Below are 26,678 nucleotides of genomic sequence, written 5' to 3'. Positions count from 1 at the left end.
GCTATCTCCAATGGTCAAACGGAAATGCTAGTTGATGAGGCATATGATTATGTCACTTAGGGATTCTATCACAAGCACTTTAAAATCTATGGGTTGCAAGAGTAGCTTCTAGCTACACAAGTTAGTGTAAGTGGTGCTTTATCAAAGAGGGTGCCCCCTTGGCGGCGCCACTATTATTTACAATTGTGCTTGAACCTCTTCTTCATAAGTTGGATTGGCTAGTCGAGAAGGGCTCTTAAACCACTAAGGTTACCAAGCAATAATTATTTTGTTTCTTCCAAGATTTGTATGATCTATGAAGCTCACTCATAAACCACCACAAAGAGTGTGGGTAACATCTCTTTTGGGACTGTAAAAATGGGAAGCATTTAGAAAGCTCTCAACAAGTGGGTCGAGAAGGCAGGACTGCAGGCAAAGACCGATGCAAGAGCAGTGTTTACAAACTATGGTCAACTTCAAGAGGCGAAGGTATGGCATTGGAGTATCATTAGAGCCATAGGAATCAGGGCTCTGTGGAATCATAGGATCGCAAAGGTTTTTGGGAAAATAGCTAGAGACATGTGCCCCTTAGTTTTCAGCTTTGTAAATCAGAGATTTTGACTGTCTTTAAAGGTTTAGGTGAAGAAGGGTGGTTGCTGGTATTGTACAAACCATGTCATGCTGTGTACAGAAGATCACAAAATCACAGCACATGACATGACAAGCTGCTGGGCAACTCTGTGTAGGCATTGATACGGAGTGGGAGTGCAGGAGTGAGGATGGTGTGCTACAAGAGTCTTTTGGATGGCGTGATTGTTTCTTGTTGCCTGTTTGTCACCATTCTAGCTCTATTTTCCTTCTATATCCATTGGTTCAATTTGTGATTGAGGCCCTGCTCTTGACTCCACTGCCTGCGGCTCAATTTGTGATTGAAGCCCAAGCCCTGTTCTTGACGCCACTGACTGTGAAAACTTCAAACCCTGAAACACCATGGACCCTATCAGACATTCCAACAATCAATGTATACTACGTACACAAACTAGACTTTCTGCAACTTTCTACTCGATTAAGTGTAACACCCTTCTGGAGTGTACTCAAGAGCCATTACCACTTCCATTAATTTTGATGCGCGATCTTGAAGTTGGTCTTTCTTGTCTTCTTTAAGGACGACTAGATCTCTGCTTTGTCTTTGCAAGGCTTCTATCTGCTTGTCGAGTCGTCAGAAATCCCACATTCATGTCTAATTCAGCATTAATTTCACATTAGTGAACATGTCAAGTCCAAAAAACTCACTTGCTTCTCTATCTCGGCTACAAGTTGACGCCTCGGTCCCTGTTCAGCCCTGCATCGCTCCTGCTTTGCCTTGATGTTCTCCAGATCTTTCGAGGCCGCATTGCACTGGTGAACATTTTTCTCCACAAGCTCCTCCAACCTCTGCACTGTTATGCAGAACATGGGAAGCAAATCGTCAGAAAGGTTGATATTGATGATCTTCAAAGTCCACGGTGTTGTACGAAATACCTTCTAGATTTAGTTCCACTCTCTGTGCTTCAATTGACCATTCTTCCTTCTCAATCGCTTTTAGTCGTGCTTTGCGCTCCTTCACAGTTTTATCTGTGTTCCGATCATTTACCTGAAGAGACTCTGATTTTTAAGAGCATTCAAACAGAAAGAAGATAACAGAGTTTTATACTGTTATCTTCATCAGTAAGGAATCTCAAAAGTTCCAAACCTGTTCTTCTAGAGATTGCAACATTCTTTGATGCTTCAAAAGCTTTTTCTCCGCCTGTCAAACAACAGTCTACTGTTACAAATTAAGCAACAAGTGTACCAGACTCCATTGAAAACTCTGAACAGTGAGGACCTATGTCTTCAACATAGATTCCGCATTTATCTCGTTTTCTACATTAACAACTTTCAGAAGGGTTGAACGCCTATAATGCCTAATACCGAGAAATGTTTCGAGATTGAATGATCATCTTTACAGCAGTTAATGATCTATTACATGATAAAGGAGTGCATACAGATGGAAGGAAGCATCTTGACAGCAGGTAATGTTCTACAACAGGATAAAGGAGTGCATACAGATGGAAAGAAGCCAATGCTCACCTTTGCAACAACTTCCGCTTTGGCCTTAAATCTCCGGCTGCTCTCCAATGCATTCTTCAGCAAAACTTCTTCCTCAGCTAAAGCTGCTTTTTTTTCTTGCAGAGTTCTCTGCGCATGGACAGACGCTCAAAAACAGCATTAGAACACAGTTCAAGCTGCTCCAGGGACAGCTTCAGCTGCTTTTATTGACTGAAAACATGGACAGACACCTGAAATGCTTGAGGATTATCCACAATTTGAGGTCTTAATTGAGCTTCTTCTTTTTCTTTCTGCATCTTTTCAAAGTCCAAATTTGCAATCTGTATAGCAAACAGACATTGCCGCAGGTAACCAACTAGATATCCAACCATTTGATAAATATGATAACTTGTCATACTGTCTCCACACAACCAAATGTGGTCTAAAATGGAATAATTTAAATAGGGATCTGAGTGATTGCATGCCTTTTCATTGAGACTGTTATCTTCTTTCTTCAGATTGTTGATGTCAGATTGAAGAGCAGCCTGCTGCTTGTTCAATGCCAAAATCCGGTTATTCAGCTCTTTTATCTCCAGCTCTAGAGCCTGCACTTGAGGCTGCTGTGCAGCTCTATCTTGCTCTATTAGTGCTATCTCACTTTGAATCTGTATCAAAACGCCAAAAACTGCTGTTAATTATTAGAAACAGTGTGAAAACCTGCAAAAGCTGGCAGCCTTTCAAATACCAGCAAACGCTATCAATATAAAGGACATCTCATTGTGTGACTCCATATATTCAAAATCACAGTCACACATAAGTTGCTGATCCGCTCACTGGAGAATATTTTACTTTCTGATCCACAATCTCAACTCTTCGTTGCATCTCTTCTCTAGAGCTGTAAGTTGTCCGTACTTAACTGTCTCTTGAATCATTGTGTCAGACTAGAGTCTTGACGAATCACAGTAAGAAGCCACCTCTTTTACCGAAAAAGGTTTCTAAGCCATTCTAAAAAACCAGCAACAGCACTGCAGGCACTAGTGATTAGAACATTATGCAGTAATTTAGACTGAACAGTTTACCTTCACTCTCTCCTCTGCAACTTCCGTTACCTTCGCCAGCTCTGCATCTCGAACAGCATTGAGCTGAGCAATAAATGCCCACTTGTGATTGCTGTTTAAAAGAGTCCCATTATGGACTTGGATACAAAAGCAGAAGAAAACAGATGTTTGTGATAACAATTCTTACCAATACATGCAGAAATTAATTGCAGCTGATAAAAATCGAACTGTTCGCTGAGGTTCTGGACGGAAGAGATCTACAACGGAAAGATCTTCTGCCCCTGCAGCTGTCATGAACTTCTGCAGGCGACGAAACGATCGTAGAATTCCGATTGACTCGGCATGAAGTTCCGGATAATCTCCCAACATCTGAATGGCAGCAAACGGTGGTTGCGATGATTCTTCCCTGGGGAAGAAGTGTACCCAAAACTTTAGATTTGTTAACGTATGAAAGTAAACTCGTGAGCACCTTGAACACCTAGAAATCTATGGCTTTGAGATCAATCAAATAATTGAAATATTATAGAAACATTGCTATTGCAAGCTTTGAAGTGCGGAACTGAGGTGAAAATCTGATTTAGAAGTGCAATGGGCTACACACTAATCTCTAGGGGCAAATATGTTCACTCTAAAGTCAATGTTTGAAGTGCTGAGTGTATGTTCCAATTCATCAAACATACATCAAGCAAACATCAAAATGATGACAAAGTTGTCATTGACACAGCCAAATTAGAGGGAGATAGCAATCAAACTCAAACATACCAAGCAATAGTTGGTGTGTCAACTGGTACAAGGCAAGTTTACATGTGCTGATCATGTTACCTAGAGGCAAGTGTTTCTTGCTAAATCCCACCCCTTCTAGAGAAATTTGCAATCGAGCTGTTACAAAGGGTTGTTAGGTAGGCTGATTCCTAAGCATAAAAAGGTAGAAGGTTGTCTTAAGCTTTCCTAAGAAGTTGTGCGGCGTGGCAAATCCCAATATATGGCACAAAAATTCTCAACTTTTAGAACCTACGAAAGGTAATGAAATAACATGTAGCATGGAATGGACATGTTCTTTTTGAAGGAAAATCATTTAAGAATAGTATAGCCTGATCATCTTGCTTTGGAAGCCCAATACTATTGAGTCAAAAAAAGCATTATACACTGAGTAGCTTTTTTTGTTACAGCTCCAAAACTTTACTGTTACCAAATATTTCTGGAGTGAATCTATGCCCATAAGCCAAATCCTTATTTGGCTAGATCCACTCATGTATAACTAGGAGGCAGCCTGTCTACTCAGTCTATCGTCACTACACATTCATTATCAGTTGGCACCCAATCTACACTACTCTTTACAGCCCTCCTTGGTGGATACCTTAGTTTGTGTTGCTGCCAGCTCTTTCCCAGCATAAGCCACCCCCTAGCAGCTGTCACCATCACTCCTATTATGAAGAAATGCTCTAAACACAAAAAACACAAAACCAATCATACAACAAAACACAAATTGATAACACAAAACACAGTTAGGGTTAGGGTAACTCAAAAACAATGAACACAATGAATAATGAAGTGAATGACTATTGAATACAAGATATGCATCAAACACACTATGCAATCAATATTGAACCCCGAACTCTTGTATCTCTAGGATCAAGACAAAGGTTATGAGTTGGAGAGTGTGTCGTACTTTGAAATGGATCCAAAATGCAACAAGGCAACCTCCCTGTGTCAAGCACGAACAAACGCAACCTAAGAGGCTAGGTCTTATGCGAACTGCAATAGAGGAGAGAGAATATACAACAAATGCAAACTGTGGAGAAAAAAGAATACCTGGCGATAATTGGAAAGGCAGACGCAAACAATCTGATGTGGACAATAAGGTGTAAGGTGCAGGCGATAGTGTAAAAGATCTTGTGGAAAAGAGAAAAAATCAAAACTTGGGCTGTCAGATATGGGTGACATCACCTGGATGATGGCGACAACTCCAAAGGCCCCAAATGACAATAATGCAATCTAGATGTCGTCACCTACAACTAGAAAGGAACGCTTGGTAACAAACACAAGTCTGGCAGTGACTAGATCAATAGCGATAGCTAGATGTGGACGATGGAGACTCAAATTAAACACCACATGGTAGCAAACAATGGAAAGCTCCAACCACAATGTCCTTTGCGAACGGAGTGTGGGCAACAAAGATACAGCTCCTGAAACCTACAAAAACGAGATTGAGATACAGTGATAGGCAACATGCCCATTTATAGAAAGTTTGGAAGCACCCAAATTAGGGTTTCACATGTGGAATACAATTACTCTCTAGAATCACTTTTTCTTAATTCTTCATTAATAAAGCATATTTTAAGACTATTTAAATCAAGCTAATGCATTTTTAGCTCGACACCTCCTCTTAGATCCAAAAGTGAACCACAAAAAGTAAACAAGCCAAGCCCCTTCATTTATATTTCTTTTATCCCAAGGCATCCACTCCAATGCAACCAAGGCATCAAGCAAAGGATACATGACAATTGCCTAGTAGCCTACCAAGACTACAAAGACAATGGTTATCTTTCCAAGAAAGCCCAAGTGATCACCCTAGAGAGGCTGGGGAATCGGACTAAGGGTGCACATTGACTGCCTAAGGATCTATCAAATCATGCAAAAGCAGATGGAGTGAAGGTGAATAAATTGATCGAACAATTGTGCATAAAATATGGACATTTGAGGCTATAAAATGTGGGTGAGTCCAAGAAGTGTCAATTGATACAAAGGTACCGAACTGTCATGGTTCCATATGGTACCGTAGATGGAGGTGAAGCCTAGTTGTCCACGTCCGATGAGTGGGTCAACTCATCCAATCTGTCCCATCCAATACGACACATTCGATGGCATCCGATGAAAATTATCTGACTGTTTCAAAGTGCCTTTCTGTGACCATTTGGGATCACTTTTGGGGTAATTTGTAGGCGTTGTTTAGGCTTCCTCTCCATGACACACCTATACCTACCCATGCCCCCTATTCTAGCAATATATTCTTCCTCTCCCTCTCCCTCTCTAATTTCAAATTTAAATTTCAAGCTCAACTTTCAAGCTCTCTATTCTCAAACTCTCTCTCCTCAAGCTCTCCTTCGCCACATCTCTACCCTACCTCCACTTTCAAGCTCTCAATTGGCCATCCTCTCTATCCTTAGCCTCTTAATATGTAAACTCTTGGTATAAAATCTCTAAATTTTTATATTATTTTGAGTCACAACATTAAGCATAGACATTAAAATTATGTATACAATTTTTTTCATCAAACGTAGCATTGAATGTAGCTCTAAGATTTATAAGTTTGATTAGTACGATACTAGTATCGGACGGTACTAATTGGATGTCATCAAACATGACAACCCTAAGGTGGAGACATTGGGACACGATCGCCTTGTCCAAATATCGATTGAGACAAACATAATGATCAAATGATCCAATTTAAAAAATAGAGATAAACTACAATACCAAACAATCCACACTCAAGTATATTTGGGATACACTCCCAAAGAAATAACCTGAAAGTGTTTGGGAGATCTAGTCTCCATCATAGGTACACCACCCAAAAACGAATATGTAGAGATCTTAAAGGTCGTATCTAAGTGTCTAGAACCACTATCTAGTGTTTCCAAAGCTTTATAGTGGTTGCATAGAATGGTCAAAGCCTTACAAATGACGAAATTGCTAAAAAGAAATATTTCTCACACGTGTTTTTAAGGAGAGATGGGTTTCTCACGAGTGCTTAAAGGATAGGCTATTGATATTATCTTTCCCTTGGAGTGGAATTTCTATTATCTCTATAATCAAGGCAAAGATTATGAGATGGAGAGTGTATTGTACAACCTCTGTATATCGAACACCAACAAATGTAACCTAAAAGACTAAATCTCATATAGACGATAGTAGAGGAGAGAGAATATACAACAAACGCGAAGTATGGAAAAGAGAATACTTAACGATAGCTAGAAAGGCAAATACAAATAGTCTACTGTGGATGAGTGGATTTAAGATGTAGATGATAGGATGAAAGACCCTTTCAAGAAGAGAGAATATCAAAATGCAAGCTGTTAGATGTAAATGACAACACCTAGATGATGGTGATAGCTACAAAGAAGCTAGATGACAATAAATGCAACTTGAATGTGATCGCTCTACAATTGGAAAGGAACACTTGGCAAGAAACACAAGTTTGGTAGTGACAAGATCAACAAGCAAAAGCTAGATGTGGATGATGGAGGCTAAAATTAAACACTAGATGGTAGCAAACAACTATGGAAAGCTATGACCACAATGTTCTCTGCGAACGGGGTGTGGACAACAAAGTATAACTCTTGAAACCTGCAAAAATGAGATTGAGGGAGAGTGGTGAACAACATGCCTATTTATAGAAAATTTAAAGACATCCAAATTAGGATTTGACATATGGAACACAATTACTCTCTAGGATCACGTTTCTTTTAAAATAATAAGGTCTTCAAAGACACTAGAGTTCAAGATTTAGTATTCACTTTGTATAGTGTGTCAATTGCATTGAGCGTTGTATTTATTCATTTATTCATTCATCTATTGTATTGATTGTCTCTGACTTATCCTAACCCTATTGAGTTCTATTATCAATCTATACTTTGTTGTACGATTGTGTTTGTACTTTGTATTTGAGTATTTCTATATATGGTATCAAAGCTAGAAACCCTCTAAAGAAACATAGACCCTCAAAAAACTCATCATCAAAAACAAAAACTCTCAAAGGAAAGATGACTTTGAAGACTTTCTCACCACTTCAATCTCATAAACAATGCATCTTGAGAATCAAGCAAGAGTAGGTCTCTCAACTTACTCCATAAGATTCTGACCAAGAAGAAATATATGGTACCTACAAACTACATGAGTTTTTATGAGCCAAGTACAATTTAATCTTTATGGATTTAGCCCAATAACAACTACAAGGTAACATTGATTATTTACCCTTATATTTTATACACAAAACTATTGATTTTACAAGAAGGACGAAATCTCCATTTGAAACTAGTCATCCTATCAAAAAAACCAATATGCAATACAAACCTACATTCTCTTCTCCTCCTACTCCAAAATCAAATACATGTGCTTTTACTTCTATATCAACACCGTTGTTTTCGTGAAACTGTCCTTCCTCCTTGAATAGGATGATACTAACTTGATTTAACACTAATTACAACAAATAATTAATTCACATAAACTAAATATACAAAGTTTACCACTTAATCTTGGACGATGGACAGCTTGTTGACTCCAAGATTGACATCCCTTACAATATTTCTTCCAGTTTAATTGCAAATGAATGGAGTACAAATTGAGATCCTCTAACCTTCTCCATTAATTGAAGTGACACTTCTTGTCAAAACTAACCAACAAGCTTTCAAACCAATTTGCCCTTGATTTTGACCTTTACCCTGCTCCTTGAAAGATAAATTCAATCCCAAGTTTGATATTGGATGGCTAGTCTCTTCAATCTTTCTAAAAGTATTCAATTTCGACTGCCAGAATTCAAGTCCTAGACTCTCAATTGTAAGCATCCATCTTAAGGTGGTTGTCAAACCCTACTTTCTATTGTAAGGGTTTATAACAAAGATTGACTAAAATCTCTTTCTCTAATACCCAAAACTATTGGAAAATGCTGAGATGACTTCAAAGATGATGGAAAAATGAGAGTGAATATTGTGGAGAGAAAATTTTTAGAGTTTCATCATAAAAAATGCTAGAATTTTATTGTTAGCCTACTCAAACAACCATGAAACTTGTTACCTACAACTTAGGTCTACCAAAAAAACTGTTGCCCCCTCCTATATGCTATCATCTGCACGAAAAGGACCTTGGACTACTATCATCTACTCATGGAGACTTTCAAACTACTGTCACATGTTGTAAGATTGATCCTTAGTATCTGCAAATCACATCAACCACCTCTCCTTGCTCTCTAACAACCTTCTATCTCACAATGTCTAAAATAGATTTCCACCAACTCCTAAAACGTTTTTCCTTCTGCCTTACAATAACTAGAATAAACTTTCACCAATCCTTTAAAAAGTTTTTCCTATTTGAATGGACAAGTTTTATCAAGTGACAACCTTCTAATCCCATTTTTCAACATTATTCAACTTATTGAATTAATTTTTAAAATATTAATTTTAAAAATTAATTTAATAATTATTCTAGTATCCAAAAAAATCATTCCACCAACCAATAATTAAATTGGTTAGGTAATTTGACTTTCAACTATCATTGAGTAATTATTACTCTTAGATTGGTATTAATTAATTAATTAATATATAATCTCTAATATCATCAGGGACATCAATGGCCAATAAATTAGTCTAGGCCTAAATCGAACACCAAGTATCACCTTATATCTATCAAGTATAACTTATTATAACTTTTATATTTGGCACCAACAACTGATATCTTGGGGTCTTGGGTTCCACACTATGAAATAATTAACTTGCATCTCACATGTACAAGTGATATTAACATATTTGATTAACTTTTAATCAAATGCTAAGCAAAGTAATAAAATTTCACATCCTCGTAACAACTCTTCTCTTTTCTTCAAAAGCTCATATAATCGAAATCAACATCAAGTTCTCTCTAAGATACCTAGGTGATAGCTTAATCACCCATTGCTAGAATATCCATGGTTCTAGTCTGGTGATTCTTTGTTATATGGACTATGATTAGCCTTTATAATTGTATCCTTGTATTATATCAAATCACCCATGATATAAGAGAAAGTGTTAGTAATTTAAACAACTCGTGTGAGTAAAGCGTGGCTAGGTTATAGGTGAGAGAGAAGTAGTACACCTTCTTTCTCTGCCAAACCTAGCCAAAGACTCAACATCCATTTAGCCTACATCAACACGTCTACTGCTTGCATGTCAATTTCAACCTGCGTTTTAGTGCCTCTATCTCTCCCCCTGGCTAGACAACTGCATTATCAAGCTGTTTTTGTTGTTTTTGGCAATTTCTCACTGATTTTTTAACTTTTCACAACAAATTTCTTCTTGTTATGATCGACTTTTGGTGAATACTTGTTGGGATAAAGGATAATGTTCGTACTCGCCCATAAGGGCGAGGTTGTACATAGTACATATGCCTATCTAAAATCATTATTAAGATACACTCTTCAATACCACAAATCGTATGTCTCTATCTCTTCTCTCTCTCAACCTGCATCTCTACACAAAAGCTCCATTGTAGCTAACTCAACAAAGAGGTATAAGAGCTTAATTTAGGCAATCAAGAGCTTGTCATTTCTTCAAGTGCAAGAGCTTGAAGTTGAAGAAGAGTTCATTGTGAAGAGTCTACAAGCAAGGCAACAAGGTTTGAAGCTTCTTCTTGAAGCTTGAAGCTTCCCTCTTCATTTGAGCTTGTTGTCAGACATCATTAGCCACTTGAAGACCCTCCTCGTCATCGTCAACACTTGGACCAACATTCCAATCTCTTCAGGGCTGAAGGCATGAACATGGATGTGCAAATCTGGTTTTCAATATGCTCTGGATCTACAACCACTGCTCCTCTTCATTTGGCATCATGATTGTGCTTCAAACTTTGCATCTAATGCTTAGCATTGAGCATTAAAATATAATATTACACTTGGGATTGATATACATTCAACTTCAAGTCTAAAATACACAATATTCAAATCTGTAATAAACAAGATAGCAACTATTTTGAGTGAATAATGCTTATGATTCACTTATGTGATGACTATCTGATATCCATTTGGTACTACAACTTGGAGATGTTATATCCATGATTAAAGATCATTTTAGGATGATTAGAGTCATCATTTTACTTGGTTTTGACAAAGATTTGGCTGCTGGAAAAACAAGGCTGAATGACATTTTGACTGCGTATGCATTATATCTTGCTTCTAGACTTGGTCTCGAGCATTCTAAACCAAGTATTCATACTTATGATTGATGTTACATGCTTGGATTTGATTCTAAAATGCATTTAAGCAATGATTAAAGCTCATTTTTTAATCAACTTTACCTGCAAGTCTATTGCTATACATTCAAGACAGTTTCTTGCATATTCAAGACAGCATATCTCACTGTCAAGAAATTTGATATGTTTCTATACAAGAATATTATGGTGATGTTTTGAGCAGCTTTCCATGATCTTTGAAGCTCAATCTCAATCAATCTAAGAGGTTAATTCAATTCCAAATTTTCACGACAGATTTTTCTTAAATGTCGAGATTGCACTCCTGAATTACAAGACAGTCACATGTATTGTCAAGAATTTCAAGACTACACTCTTGAATTGCAAGATAGCCATCTGTATTGTCAAGAATTTTAGGAATTGCAGGACAGCCGCCTGTATTGTCAAGAATTTCAAGATTACACTCTGTTTTTATCAAGAAATTGGTATATTTACTGTCATTGAATACTTTTGAGGCATTTTGGGCAATGAATTGATGTATGTTCTTACTATTATATACTTGGGGATATTCATAACATATTTCTAAGTGGATTTTGGAGCTTCCATTGCTTGGCACTAGCTATCATTTACAGTCATACAATTAATTGGCTATGAATCATGGCTAGCAACAATGACAATCATCTTATACATATCAAGAAGCTTGAAGGAGCACACACCTTCGCAGTTTGGCAAAAGCAATGCTATAATATCTTCTTGCAAAAGAAGCAAGCAAAGCCGATTAAAGTAAAGAGAGCAAAACCAATTGATGTACAGCAAGACAACTCGGATGAGTTGAATGAGCTTGCACGCTCGACCATTGAGCTATTGATTTCTGATGCCTTGTTGTTTAACATTGAAGGGTTGAATTTTACTTATGACATTTGAAAGTGACTGAAAGAATTGTATACCCAAAAAAGTGCTACAAGCAAAGTCTATTGATTGAAGAAACTCATGGATTTACATATGAAAGAGGATACTACAACGTCTACTCACCTTAGTGAGTTTAACTCCATTTTCAACCAACTTGCCGCTTTGAAGTTCAATATTGATGATGAGTTCAAAGCTACATTTTTGCTTTGCACTCTGCACGCCAGAGAGCTGAGATACCTTTAGGACTGCTATGAGCAATTCTAATAATATGCTTTTATATACTGATATAGAGAGTGCTCTACTCATGGAAGAAATGAATCAATAAAATAATGCATCCAATAAGTCTTCTAGGGCTTTGCATACTAGAGACACATCACAACAAAAAGACAAATTTGATAGCAATAAACACAATAAATCACGTAATAAAGATGTTGAATGCCATCACTGTGGCAAGGGTCACTTCAAACATGACTGCTATAAATGAAAAAAAGAAAAAGGAAAAGACAAGAAGACGAATGACAATAAAAAAAAGAAAAAAGAGAGTCATATTGCTAAGAAAAGCAATGTAAAGATCGAAGAGGTGAATGTAATTAGCCATGAGAGCGACAATAGGAATGATGTACTCTTTATCTCTTCATGTTTCAGTGCACATGCTTGGATAGCCAATACAAATTATGACATGCACACTTGGATTTTGAATTCGGGTGTCTCTTTTTATATCACTCCTCACCGTGAGTGATTTACAAATTGTACAAAAGGTCGACATGGTGTTGTCCATCTTGGGGACAATTATACATGTGACATTACAAGCATTGCCAATGTGCAACTACAGTTTCAGTATGGATCTGTCTTCACTCTTCAAAATGTAAGACATGTATCTCAACTCAAGAAGAGCTTGATTAGTACTGGACAGCTAAATGACGACGAATTTCATACCGCCTTTGACAATGGAAAATGGAAGATCTGCAAAGGATCTAGGGTTATTGCCAGAGGCTCAAAAAGTGATACTTTATATCCTCTCCATGTATCTAGTGTGCATGGCCATGTTATTGCTTTGACCGAGCAACCAAGTGTTTTCTTGTGGCATGGCCGGTTGGGACACGAGTCAAACAGAAATGAAAGTATTTTCTCGTTTGGGTTACTTGCCTTATCTTCATTATGCTAATTTTGAGCACTGTGATCATTGTCTTTATGGTAAACATGCACAAACATCTCATAAAAAGTCTCTTTCACTAAAATCTTTACCTCTAGAGTTAGTACATTCCGATGTATGTCAAATGCCAAGGTTATCTCTATGAGGAAGAAATACTTTGTTACATTTATCAATGATGCTACACGAAAGGTATGGGTTTACCCTATTCATAGCAAGGACGAAGTGCTTGATAAGTTTTAAAAATTCTTGGCATTGGTAGTAAATCAAGCTAATAAGACACTTAAGTATCATTGCTTTGACAACGGTGAAGAGTATATGTCCAAAGCCTTTCAAGCATTTTGTGACAAGGGGATAAAGAGAAAGCTCGCTGCCCCTCATAATCCACCCCAAAATAAAGCTACAAAGCACATGAATTGGACTATACAGAATAAAGTCCCTACGATGTTGTATCATGCTACATTACCCCATGGCTTTTGGGCAAAGACTGTTATGACAACCATTCATCTAATTAACAAGTCACCGAACAAGTCTTTGGAGGGGAGAGTCCCTCAAGAAGAGTGGTCGGACAAGCCACATTCTTATGCTCATTAGCGAGTGTTTGGCTACGAGTTTTTTGTGCACATATAGAAAGAAAAACGCAACAAACTAGAACCAAAGTCCTATTAATGCATGTTCCTAGGATACAATGACGAGGGTGTGAGATGGGGGATAGACTTTGGGATCCTGAGAAAAAAGATAGTACGCAACAATGATATCATCTTCCGTAAAGATCGCATGCATAAGCAACCCGAGAAGATTGAGAAAGTCAAGAGGGTTGTTCTTAGGGAGGATGTACCTTTTAGACAGCCATTTATGCCCAATGGACAGCAATGTATACCTACTATAAATACTCTTAAAAATGCAAGAAATAGTGCTAGAAATGACCAGCAAGGTATTGCCCATGATACACCACAGTTTCAGTCTGAAAACATGCAATTAGGACAGCCTAAACTGTCGAGACAGCATACTGGAGTTTCAAGATAGCAACCTGTACATACAGAATTGTAGGCTTATATTTCGGGACAACAACCTATACTTGCAAAATTACAAACCCGTATTTCAAGACAACAACCTATAATGCAAATTTGCAAGCCCCCCAGCAAATGCAAAACCTTCGCTACATAGGTCAACCTGACCTTCAAGACAACCAAATAAGTTTGTTCCTAGTAGACAATATGCTCAGATTATGTCATGGTTACTGATTGTGGTGAGCTATCGTACTTCAAGGAAGCAATGACTAGACTAAACAACAAAAAGTGGTTCAAGGCCATGCTATCAAAAATGAAATCACTTGATAAAAATGGTACTTGAAACTTGGTGCAGTTGCCTAAAAGGCAAAAACTCTTCCATGCAAGTGGATTTACAAGATAAAGGTCACTTCTAGTTCTTCGCCAAAGTACAAAGCATAGTTAGTTGCAAAGGGATACAAGCAAGAACATGGAATTGACTTTGACGAGATCTTTTCTCCCGTAGTCAAGATAACTACTCTAAGAACCATTTTGGGCTTGGTTGCAATTGAAGATACGGAGCTCATACAGATGAATGTAAAGACTGCATTTTTACATGGTGATCTACATGAGGACATATATATACAACAACCTGAAGGTTTTGTTACTAAAGGCAAAGAGACAATGGCCTGTAAACTAAAACGGAGTTTTTATAGGTTGAAACAAGCACCAAGGGAATAGTATTATATGTTTGATACTTTCATGCAGTCTCAAGGCTTTCAAAGAAGACAAGTTGATCACTGCTTGTACACCAAGTATTAGAGAGTCATTCCTTGGACAGTAGTGTGCAAAGCAGTACAGCCAAAGTGCCACATCAATAGTCGCAAGAGCCACATCAACAAGTGCAATACGACCAAACCAGTTGAACAGTTGCCACATCAACACAATCGATCAAGTACAACAACAATCAAGACTGTTTTATGTAATCGGCTGCATTAATTGCAATCGACTTGCTTCTGGCCATTTTTGTGATATTTTTTCTATGTTATTTATAGCAGTCTTGTCCAACAATTGGACACACACATCTGACATCTGACAAAGATAGCCTGTTGGTGACTGGCAACCCGCAAGCTGACAAAGATCAAGATCCTCAAGGCGGAGACATACGTACATATTCTCTCTACACCCGTGTATATTTCTACATTCCTATACAACATTCTACATTGCAGATTTTTTGTGTTTTACTGTCGTTTTCTCTCTTCTCTCCATATTCACTCTCTCTCAGTCTTAGTCCCACACTTCCGCATCGCTGCACTCTGACATGGTATCAAAGCGATGAAGACAAACTAAAAGATTGAAGAACCTACCTGAAGAGGAGATTTCAACGTGGCACAAGGCTACGTTTCCAACATTCGAGGGCGAGCGGGAGGGCTATGTATCAAAACTAGACTGAAGCAAGTGTAGACGTGTGAGAAAGGAGTCCAGTTGGTGAATTTACTACAGGTTGCTGTTTGAAGAAAAGAAAGGCTGTGTTTTAGACCTTCCATTGCAAATTTTACCTTTTCATCATCTCCAACGACTAAAGAAGGTTCGAAAAGCAAAAGAAAGAGCCCTAACAAGCTATGTTTTCACAATCAAAGGCGAGTTGTTTTTGTATTTGTGCAAGCATTGCAGGTAAACATGTCTACAAAGACTGACTTGGAGTTCTAGGTGATCATGGACAAGAAGGTGCCTGTCCTACCAACTCTCCCATCAAATCAAAAGCTATTGAACATTCTCAACGGCCTTCTCATGTTCCAACCATAGTAGCAATGAAACAAGAACAGGAACGAGAACGGAAACGGAAACACGGCGTCCTAAGGGAACGAAAACAAAGCCCCAAGAGAAACGAAAACATAAAGGAAATGACTTGTACTATATATATGATTTGTATATATTAAACTATTCGTTTATATATTTCATAAAAGCTCTTTAAAAAACACATGCACAATTTGCAAAATATGATTGTCTTTTTCATAGATGAAAGGATGATTACATTGAAATAGCACATAACTTATAAGATCTAAAATAGATGACAATCTAGGATTATACTACATAAAAGAGTCAAGAAGCATCAAGTAACAAGTATAGTTAACAAAATATGGCAACTTGGAATTTAAAAGTCTCTCAAAGTAACCATTGGATCATACATGGCTGCCATTAGCAACAAGACTATCCAAAGACTATCATCCACATTGTCTAAGAAAGCCATATCATCATCAAAATCAGCATTTGCAAGTTCCAAAGCATCTTGATCATCGGCCATATATGTAGACATAGGTGTCTCTCCATCCTCATCATCAAAGGACTCTTCTTCATCAAGAGCTATAAACTTTTCTACCTTGAGGGAAGCCACATCTGCAAGTAAGCGCAAGTTTGCACTAACAAATATCAAGTCATTCACTTGTTTTGTCCCAAACCTATTCCGCTTTTAAGATACAACATGCCCAAATACACTCCATAGTTGCTCAATGGGAGAAGGAGAGGAGCTTGCACCTTGAGACAAAATCCACACTGCCAATGTTTGAAGCTCAGGTGTACGTGCCCCATAATCTTTCCACCACAAGGCAGTCCCAATCTTAAACCAATCTATTTATGCATCAGCTAACCCAAACCTTTCTAACTTGTTTCTATAAAAACCAAGCTGATCTTTCACCAATCTTCTCTTAGTATCAATGGGAACCAACCTAGAAAGCACTATCTCCCAACCCTACATTACCTCTTCATCCTTCTCTTGACCACACCCTTGGAACTCTGGATCTAATACATATGCCGTTGCATGCATAGGTGAGTGATAAGCATTCCATCTTGCCTCACATAAATCTCAGACTTTTTGATACTTTGCATCATCCAAACCAAGCTGTCCTAGCTTCTCAATCATGCGATCTGCCCCCTCATAGACCTTTCCAATGCATGGCTCTTGTCCATTTGCAATTCGCATCAAGCACATGATTGGCTTCATGACAATATTGATGCTTTTCAATTCATTCCAAAATGCATCTTGTATGATGTTCTCCATTGCTATACCAACCCTTGATCTAAAAGTAGCCCATCCCATCCACTCATTACTTACCACCAATTGCTTCAGGGATAAGCTTACCTTCTCAAGTCTCTTTATCATAAAAAAGTTAAAGTCAAAGCGCGTCTCAGAGTACTTTAAGAGATCTTTTTTAGGTGATCTACGAAACTCACTAAGAATGAATTGATGGCTTTGGATGAAACCAATTATATCCTTGCCCTTTTGGATAAAGGAATCGATCCATGACAAGCTACCAATGTCTTTCAACAAATTGCTCAAACAATGAGCAAAGCATGGGCTGAATGTGATGAGTGGATATCTCTCCTCAAATCTCATACCTACTATCCTATTTGTTGCCTCACCGTCAACAATAAACTGAATTACATTTTCAGCCTTGACTTTTTCAACACCTTTCACCCATTCCTCCACAAGTTGATCTGCACTTTTTCCTATACTTGAGGCATCATGTGAGGAATGAATTGCATCTTTCCTCAAGAATAAGCAACCATCCCATGGATGGACCGTTTCGAGTATCACTCTACCCATCTGCTATCAATGAGATACCATTCTTCACCCAACTTTCTTGCACAATTGTCAAAGCACGTTCAATTGCATCATTTTCCTTTTGCAACAAAGTGGTACACAATGTCTCATATGATAATGGCTTATAGGTTGGACCATACTTGGCAATCTCTTGGACCATCTCAAGGAAGTAGGAAGATCTTATAACATTGAATGCAACATGATCATGGTAGAAAAACCCTGCCATAATTGCATCCACCCTATTCTTCTAATGAGAATCCCAAGTTGTTCCCAAGGTTTGTTGCTTGCTGCATTTTTAATCATAGGATTGTGAGAATGCAAAAGTTCCAAGTCCCCCATGCATGCTCCATCACCCATGACTATATCATCAGCTTGTCCACTAAAAAAAGATGCATCAATTGCTTGCTTTTTCCTTGCATATGCTTTGTCTTCTTCACTTGGGTACTTTGCCAAGAGCTACCTTCACATTTTGAATGTGGTATTTACGCAAAAATTTATTTGGGCTCCGATGTCAACATGACACAAGTACTGCTTACACGATTGAATCCTCCTATTTTCAATTGCTCACACCTTTTGCATTTCCATTTCTTTACACCTCCCTTTGATGTATAATGGTCCACTTTCTCAATCTCGTCCCACCAACTAGGCTGAGATCCCTTATTACCCAAACGCTCTGATCCCAAGGAAGCGATGACTTCTACAAATTCATGAATCAAAAGCATTAGTCAACCCTCCATGAGACTCAACCTATTTTAACAGAGAGAAAGAGACTTATGAAAACAGAGTTGTTTTAGAGAGAGAGAGCTATAATTAGTAAAAGAAAAGATTAATAACTATAAATAATAAAATCTGAGACTCTAAGCTTGTTTTGAGAGAGAGAGAGAGAGAGAGAGAGCTGTAAAAACAAAGCTAAGATAAAGAAAGAAAAGAGCTATAATTATTCTGAAATGGAAGGGAAAGAGAGAAAAAGAGAGCTGTAATTATTCTAAAATGGGAGGAGAGAGAGAGAGAGAGAGAGAGAGAAGACTTTAGTCCAGCGGACCGTTTTCTCTTATCTAGAGGCTGAAACAAATGCACGCAAATCACAACACATAGCACCTTGCTCCCAATAGTCCGATAGTTTGCACACCAATCGCCACAATCCGAACAGCTTGTGGGTCACTTTCAACAGTCCCAACAGTATCCGTCACTTTTTCAACGTTCCCCTTTGGGAAACGACAGAATCCATGTTCCCCTTCACGTTCCCCCTTCACAAGCATCCCCACAACGTTCCCCACATTCCCTCGACTGTCCCCCCTTCACAGGCATTTCCTGTTCCTTTGGCATTTTTTTAGTATGGAACACGTTCCCATATTCGCAAGGGGATGGAACGGCATTCCCTTACTACTATGGTTCCAACTAATTTTGATGAAAATAACCATGAGAAAGCAGTGCTTACATGGAATTCGAATGATATATATACTTGGCCTTGCTTCAATGTATTTCCAAAGTCCCACCAACAATTACCCTCTTACAAGATATCTTTTGAAGTATAAACAAAGTTGCAAATAATGTGCACAACCTCTTCCACCATGAGAACAATTACTCTTTATGAATAGCTCCAATAAATTTCATTCGAGGCCAAAGATACTATCCGATTTTTTCTACTTTATATGATCCAAATCCAAGACTAGCTTCAATAAATACAATCTATCCTTCCAAAGGCTCATCTTATTGGACTCATACTCTCCAAACTCCCTTCACTGTTTGATGGAGTAGCAAATGCTTTGAGGGCACAAACATCATCCACTCCTATCAATTTTACCCATATAACCTTGATGCTACTTGAGCATGAGATATATTTACAATTACAAGGGTGGCTTTTATCAAGTTTTAGTGAGACTCTTACAACTTTAGAGAGGGGTTCGAAGAAAAAGAAATCAAAGACCCAATGTTACCATTATGAAAAGAAAGGTCATTTACAAAAGAATTGCAAAGAGTTAGTGGCTTTCAAGAAAAAGGAACAGAAGAATAAGAAGCAAAATGAGAACTCCTCCGATGAGTCATCTGCCTCAAACTCAAACTCCTATCCTCCAACCAAGGAGAAGTTCAAGGTACAAATAGAATTAACTTCCTCAGATCGCAAAAAGGGATTGATAGCCCCTTCCTTGATTGCTTTCTAGTGGTGGTGTTGACGACATTCCTCACAACTCTCCAATGCCAAAGAAAGTGTGAGAGGGTGGTGGGATGAGACAACTACACCTCATCTATACATCGATACAAATGCACAAGATCCATAAAGAGACTTTTCCGACGCATCGATTGAAGTCTGGCAAGTTTAAATCCTAGAGCTAGGATTAACATCTAAGTTCATGATAGGCTATTTAATTGATAGAGAGCGAACTTAGCTCCTAATCTTGATCTCACATCAAGAAACACTTTGACGATCTAGCCAAAAGCGAAAAATCCATGGTCACATATGTTCTAGAGACATTTATTTTGACAAATTGGTCATGCATGCTATTAAGAGACATTGGAATAAATACAAAGATATGCTATGATCCCTATTTTTAAAAGCTAGTACATTCAATATCAACATCAAGTTCTCTCTGAGGCACGTTAGTGGTGGCTTAATCACCCACTTCTTGGATATCCATGGTTCTACTTGATAGCTCTATATTATATGGTTTAGGATTCATTCTCATTGTACCATTGTATTGTATGTTCTCTCTGAGGCACCTTGATGGTGGCTTAATCACCCACTTCTTGGGTATCCATGGTTCTACTTGATAGTTCTATATTGTATGGTTTAGGATTCATTCTCATTGTACCATTGTATTGTATGAAATCACCCGTGATCTAAGAAAGGGTGCTAGAAAATATATCAACTCATGTGTGAGTCTCTGCATGCAAAGACTAGGCACATTATTTAGGATGTTTTAGGCAATTTTTATGGTCTTAATTTTGGTCATACTTAACATTTATTATTGACCAACCAACATTAAATACCAACCAACCTGATCATATTGAGAATATATTTTTATCATATATATTTAGGCTCCTCCTCACTCAATCACTCATCTGCCATTAAATGTATAGAGACTTTGTGGAGAGAATACCCACACAACCAATGACTCACTATTGTATACGACTGTCTTGTGTTGAATATATGGATTCCATTTCTTAAGCATACACTTGAGTTTTCATCTATATTGTGTTCTTCAGTGTTTTTTATTTCTCTTTCTCTTTTATCTTGTGTTTCAATAATTTATTACATCATATATTTATGCTTCCATTGCTACCTCCACTTTTGACAATTTACAACCTATTGTAGTCCCCAACCTCTATTAATCCTTAAACTAGTTTTAATTATTTAATTAATGCTAGTCCCTAATGTCACCACCAACACTTATTGATCAATTATTTAATTAATGCTAGTCCCTAATGTCACCACCAACACATAAAGAGTCTTAAAAATGAAGCTTGATGGACAAATAGAAACAAGATGCTAAGACCAATAATAGAAACCGAAGAGAGGTCACGAGCAATGACAATACCCTCTAATACACAAAGATCCTACAACAAACCACCTTAAGGAGTCAAATGACTCAACACACCATGATCAATGAGCCAAGGCTATTCATATCCAAGGATAGAGACGACCTGATGCAGAGCAAAGAGAGCAAGCAATAAACACAAATAAATACTAATCATCGACCTACACTAAACACAGCCAATCCAACGATTGGTAAGAGACCAAGAGTGCCTGAAAGTAAAGTGTCTGCAATACACACAGATCTATCTTACTTCAAGCCTCACAACACCAAGACAGACCACCCAACACCAAGAACAAGTTGTCCAAGTCACAAAAGACGAACCAATATGCAACATAGCAAAAGAAAGAGTTTGTTCACCAAAAATCAAGCCATCCAACTTATAAAGATATTGCTCAATAAAGAATAGCTATCACCGAAACTGAAAGAAGGCTATCCAAAATCCAAAATGCAAATCAAAAATAGCTACCTACTCTAAAATACAAACCTATATCTATAAAAATGGTGCCACCTAGCTTGTCGAAAGCTGCCCCAAGTATAAGAATAACACCACCTAGCCTGAATGATAGCCATCTGAGTCAAAATGTAAATCTAGCCCTTAGTAAACGTAGCTTATAGGGTTGAAAATAGACTATCCTAACTTGTTTGATGACAAACGCAAGGGTTCCAACACAGATGGCACCTAGTTGATTTGACCATGAACAACATGCTCCTCTTTAAGGTCTCATGCTTCCACACATAGTTCTAATAGCATATGAGAACACAACAAAAAGATAAAAATGAACACAGAGGAAAGGAGACAAAGAGAACATAAAAGAAGGAAGAATGTGATTGCAATGGTTGAAGATACAAGGCTGCAACAATCAATCCCAACACATAGCTATAGGTGTCAATGATAGCACCAAACAACAGCAAGGGAATGAGAGAATGAGAAGAGCTTGCCGATTATAAAGAATCAATGATGAATAGTAAGTAAAAGAGCAAGCCACCTTTTTAAAGGCAAATTGGGGCTAAAAGTGACCAAATCCTAAATAGGGCCCCCAAGATAGCCAAAAGTGCCCAAAAAGAAATGCACTAATGTACCCTCCATCTAAAGTATCTAAAATGCATAAAATGATAGGCATACAATGTCTAAGCTCCTAATGTCCTCATCTAATTTAGATTGAAGCTCATAGGCAAGAGATGACCACACAAAACACAAGACTACTAACATCGATTGCATATGAGGACTATTCACATCATATTCAACTTTCTTTTGAAGTTTAATATAGATATTTTTATTTCATCCTCTTCACATTCGTGTTCTTCCGTTGCGCACTCCCATAAGAATGGACACCTACACTGATGTTGCTAAAATGACCATGCAAGGCCTTGCAAAATAAGCCCTATTAGAGACATATAAAGAAGCAAGAATAAACAAGGCTACACTGACCTTCTCAATCGATCAAAGTTGCAATCTCTTTTCAATCTTCACAAGGATCTGATTGGTGTGTGTTCATGTGTTCAAAAAAATGGATCGACTTCTCATCAGCATCATCAAATGCATTGAACCAAAAACCATAGCTCTTGAAAAACGTGTACAAACACACAATAAACTATTGTGTTTTGGTGTGTGCCAGCCTGTTTTGCTGCCCCTTCTATGACAGATTGCTGCTGCATGTTGCAATTGCCCTCAAAGATCAGGTCACTAGCATCCTCATGTTGCCTGCTACTTGCATTTTCAGTTCACATTTACAGCCAGTTTGTGCAGTCTTCTCCATGCAATTCTTTTGTTTTTGTTTTTTTTGGCATGCACGTGCACACATGCACGCACACGCACACGCGCGTGTGTGTGTGTATGTGAAAGTAAAAAAAACACTTTTGGCTAAGTTATCAAGACCTGTACAGTGTTGTACTTTGAAAAATATGAAGACTCATTGTACATGGTCCATTCATCCTTACAATATTGCACTTTTGCCATTAGGGCAGCCATGCATTGGCAAATTGTATTGCAAGCATTGGACAAGGAGAATCTCAACCTCACACTATACATGCACGCTCCATGATCATCCCATTCTGAACGTGGCTGCATTAAGTGTGGCTTTGTGCAAAGTACCTTTAACAACATTGGTTAGTAACCCAGACATGCAAAACACATGGCAAAATTTGTGCCTAGGCAGAATAGCAACAAAATGCAAGTAGGGGACAGATGTGGACCAGTCTCACACAGAAGTAGGTCAGAGACAACTATATTTCAGCACATGCTATCTGATGAGCGTACACAAAGAAATGTGTCTATAGTCCGCATAATTTCATTAGAGAATTTCCAGGTCAACATCAAAACTCTAAGCCAACTGCTTCTGGTGATGGTAACCGTGTGGTTGTGGCCTGTGGGTATACCCTGTAGACATTGTGATTACCGTGTCTAGAATTGCTATGTGCATGCCATTTAATCCTGATCTGTATGCTGTGTATCGTTTTTTATGTTGGGTGAATTGCAGAGCAGGCAAGCATGTACCTCTAACTAACTGATCAAAGGCACAGCCAGATTCTGCAGATATATGTTCACAGCAAGAGGATGTGTACATTTGCTAATAAGATGGCTAAAACAAGATGCTATCAAATAGCACATTCCATCTGTTCTCTCCCTTTCATACACGTTTATGATAAGAATAGCTGCAACAACAATGCTACTGAACAGCACACTCCATCTGCTCTCTCACGAAGAAGTTTCAATTAATGATTTGAAATATTTACAAAGGGTCTTCTGGCCAACCAAGCACGTGCACACGCTTGGTGGTGCGCGTGCCCACGCATGCTCTCTCTCTCTCTCTCTCTCTCTCTCTCTCTCTCTCTCTCTCTCTCTCTCTCTCTCTCTCTCTCTCTCTCTCTCTCTCTCTCTCTCTCTCTCTCTCTCTCTCTCTCTCTCTCTCTCTCTCTCTTTTTTTTTTTTTCGTATCTCTCTCTCTCTCTCTCTCTCTCTCTCTCTCTCTCTCTCTCTCTCTCTCTCTCTCTCTCTCTCTCTCTCTCTCTCTCTCTCTCTCTCTCTCTCTCTCTCTCTCTCTCTCTCTCTCTCTCTCTCTCAAAACAAACAATGATAAATGCTAACCTTGGATCGACAGCTGAGATGGTGCTAGCGAGCTGCTCATAGACAGGAATAATAACCTCTGCAGAAGGAGCGTTAAGGTCCTCCATGGACAATTTCACAGACGAAAGCTGCGAGACGAATCTGCAAATCTCCTTCTTTTCCAGCAGAGGGAAGGAGAAGGTAGGCATGGCGGCACGAGCGCGAGCAGCAGCAGCAGCAGCAGCAGCAGCACTTGAACAATGCCCCTCTCGTTTCTTCCAAATTGAAACTGGACCTCCCGCCCTTTTTCGGGCCCCAAAGGGGGTGGGCCACGTAGCGCGACACTCGTTGTTCTGTGACAAAAAGTCACCCTATCAACACTCCACAAAAATTTGAGGCTTAATTGTAAAATAAATTTTCAGAATTTTTAAAAACCTTTCAAAATTTAAGAAAAAATGTCTATAGTTTTGAACTTCTCAAGGCTTTTTGTTGTAAAAATGACAAACATATGTAATTTGATTCAAAAATCCCTCCAAACTTTTGAGTTAATGGTTTTTGTATCTACTACTACATATGTTTTTTTGTGAACGTTGTTTGTTGGCCATTTCAATGGCGGGATCATTCTCGAGGAGTGTGAATGATAATCATAACATCTTGATTATTGCTACTCGAAATGCATAACTAAGAAGACGACAAGATCTTACCGAAGCATCGATGCATGTCCACCCCAAAAATGGGGTTTTTGTTCATTGAAAGGCTTCAACAACTAGGATCAATATCCTTGTCTTCAATACTCAAAGGTAAGAGAATTGTTTTGAGGTGGGGTCTTTCATATGATTTGATGTTTGTGTTTGCTCTCATGAATCTATGGTGTTTATGGTTTCTATCGATGTTTGCGAACATTTCTTACATGTTGTTGATTTAATCCGATCATATAATTAAACCATTAATATTGATGATATGGGATTCAATGTGCATGCTCATCGTAAGTAATCCCTTCTATCAAAGAAGGGATTATGTGGAATAAATGAAAACTTGCCATATGATATGAAATAGGAGAAGAGGTAGCTTGTAGCCATGGCACTATTTTCAAGCATTGGACATGTCGAAGGTTCGAACGATCTTTCATAAGATATATTAGCATAAGCCTTGATATGAAATTGAAATTTTCTCATTACAATAATAGTGTATCTCTTGTGAGATTCTTAAAATTAACTTCGGAGTAGTTGTAAATTGGGATATGTCTAAACTCTTAGCATTTTAGAAGGTTCAATTTAGAGATGTTAAACTTCAATGCACATGTGTGTATCTGCACGATAGGTTATTATTATGCCTTAGGTAGCTCAAATGTTCAAGTTGAATGAGATTAGCACTCCAATACAATTTTCGAATATTTGTGGCTTGAGGAAATTGTTCAAAATTTGAATATGTAATAGTTGTCAATTGGCTGAAGATGTTGAAAAGTGCATTGCAAGTAGATGTTAGTTTTGAGGGTGGGCAATCTAGGAAAGTATTTGGAAATAGGGTGAATGATTGTCTCTATCACTGTGAGCGTTTTTTTACCACAATAAAAGATTGTCTCAATAGTTACATGTGTTTCATGGCCATTGGAGGTTTGATTTGATGGAACAATTGAATATTTGCATTCTTTTTTGTCATTTTTATCAACATGTTGGATCAATGGATCTTCTAAGAGATGCTTGGATGTGGATCAAACATTTAAGATCGTCTTTTGATTCATGTAGCTAACCTAAAGAAGTGGTAATATTGTCTTCATATTTCGATATGACATGGAAGGGTTATAGTCTCTTGATAGCATATAAAAAAGGCTCTCCAAGGAATGACAATTGCCTTGCTATATCAAGGATATGGAAAAAAGAAAGCTTAGCTTGTTTGGCTCTTATTTAAATTCTTAGGTTATTCTTCGTCGTCCGGCTTTCTTGTTTTCTATTTGTAGAGTTCACTTGATGTTCTTGTCACACTTTTTGTTTGTCTTTGTCAACTTTCCAAAGGTGTAAAGTAAAAATGTCATCGTCTTTGGGTTCTATTTAATAATTCCCAAATGTTATTCACCTTGGTTTTTGGTTTTATACACTTGAAAATTTGATATTCTCTTTATGTTGTGATTGTTATTTTTGGCTTTCCATATTGTATGTAGCCAATATGTGTGAAATTGGGTCTACACTTGATAAGATGGATATTGAGCCTCCTAAGAATTGAGATGGTTGTTCCCCCTCAAGAGCATGTCCCATCACTTAAGCTATTACTAGTTACTTGATAATGTTAGGGTTTATATTTGCACTAACTATATGATTATTAAGAGTCTAGTGTTACTATATCATATGTCTATGTTAAGTAGACGTGGCTTCTTTTGTGAATCAACAAAGTTTGCCAAAGAAAACATTGTAAGGTGTAGA

The 26,678-nt window shown here is 38.0% G+C and overlaps 1 protein-coding gene and 1 long non-coding RNA gene across 3 annotated transcripts; one reads left to right on the top strand and one right to left on the bottom strand.

Annotated features, from left to right (window-relative positions):
- Nucleotides 1–336: 336 nt before the first annotated feature.
- On the top strand, nucleotides 337–2,696 carry LOC148016617 (uncharacterized). The gene is made up of 3 exons (XR_015688169.1): nucleotides 337–468; nucleotides 2,191–2,329; nucleotides 2,565–2,696. It is a non-coding gene; the product is annotated as an uncharacterized LOC148016617 (long non-coding RNA).
- On the bottom strand, nucleotides 454–24,576 carry LOC148016616 (kinetochore protein NUF2 homolog). Of its 2 annotated transcripts, none has more exons than XM_087664687.1 (11): nucleotides 24,304–24,573; nucleotides 3,292–3,510; nucleotides 3,126–3,216; nucleotides 2,532–2,711; nucleotides 2,298–2,387; nucleotides 2,089–2,196; nucleotides 1,712–1,765; nucleotides 1,501–1,612; nucleotides 1,273–1,418; nucleotides 1,088–1,183; nucleotides 454–959 (listed from the first exon to the last, which is right to left on the bottom strand). In XM_087664687.1, exons 1-11 carry the CDS (start codon nucleotides 24,468–24,470, stop codon nucleotides 828–830), a joined length of 1,395 nt encoding a protein of 464 aa, XP_087520813.1. In that variant the 5' UTR covers nucleotides 24,471–24,573; the 3' UTR covers nucleotides 454–827. The 2 variants fall into 2 exon arrangements, with proteins under 2 accessions (XP_087520813.1, XP_087520814.1); XM_087664688.1 differs by having other exon boundaries at nucleotides 817–976; nucleotides 24,304–24,576.
- Nucleotides 24,577–26,678: the final 2,102 nt, after the last annotated feature.

The sequence above is a fragment of the Lygodium microphyllum genome, chromosome 23 (genome assembly GCF_053477565.2).
Source record: "Lygodium microphyllum isolate KBCC chromosome 23, Lygodium_microphyllum_v1.1.10, whole genome shotgun sequence".
In the NCBI taxonomy this organism is placed as follows: domain Eukaryota; kingdom Viridiplantae; phylum Streptophyta; class Polypodiopsida; order Schizaeales; family Lygodiaceae; genus Lygodium; species Lygodium microphyllum.
The sequence above is the reverse complement of the archived record's forward strand: the minus strand, read 5'-3'. Positions and strand labels throughout refer to the sequence as shown.

Excerpts from the sequence above, each read along its gene's own strand:
- LOC148016616 (XM_087664687.1), bottom strand. The coding sequence starts at position 24,470 with ATGCCTACCTTCTCCTTCCCTCTGCTGGAAAAGAAGGAGATTTGCAGA. Across the intron at positions 3,217-3,291 it reads ATTAATTTCTGCATGTATTG|CAATCACAAGTGGGCATTTA; the intron begins GTAAGAATTGTT and ends TCTTTTAAACAG. Across the intron at positions 1,613-1,711 it reads TGCAATCTCTAGAAGAACAG|GTAAATGATCGGAACACAGA; the intron begins GTTTGGAACTTT and ends GAGTCTCTTCAG.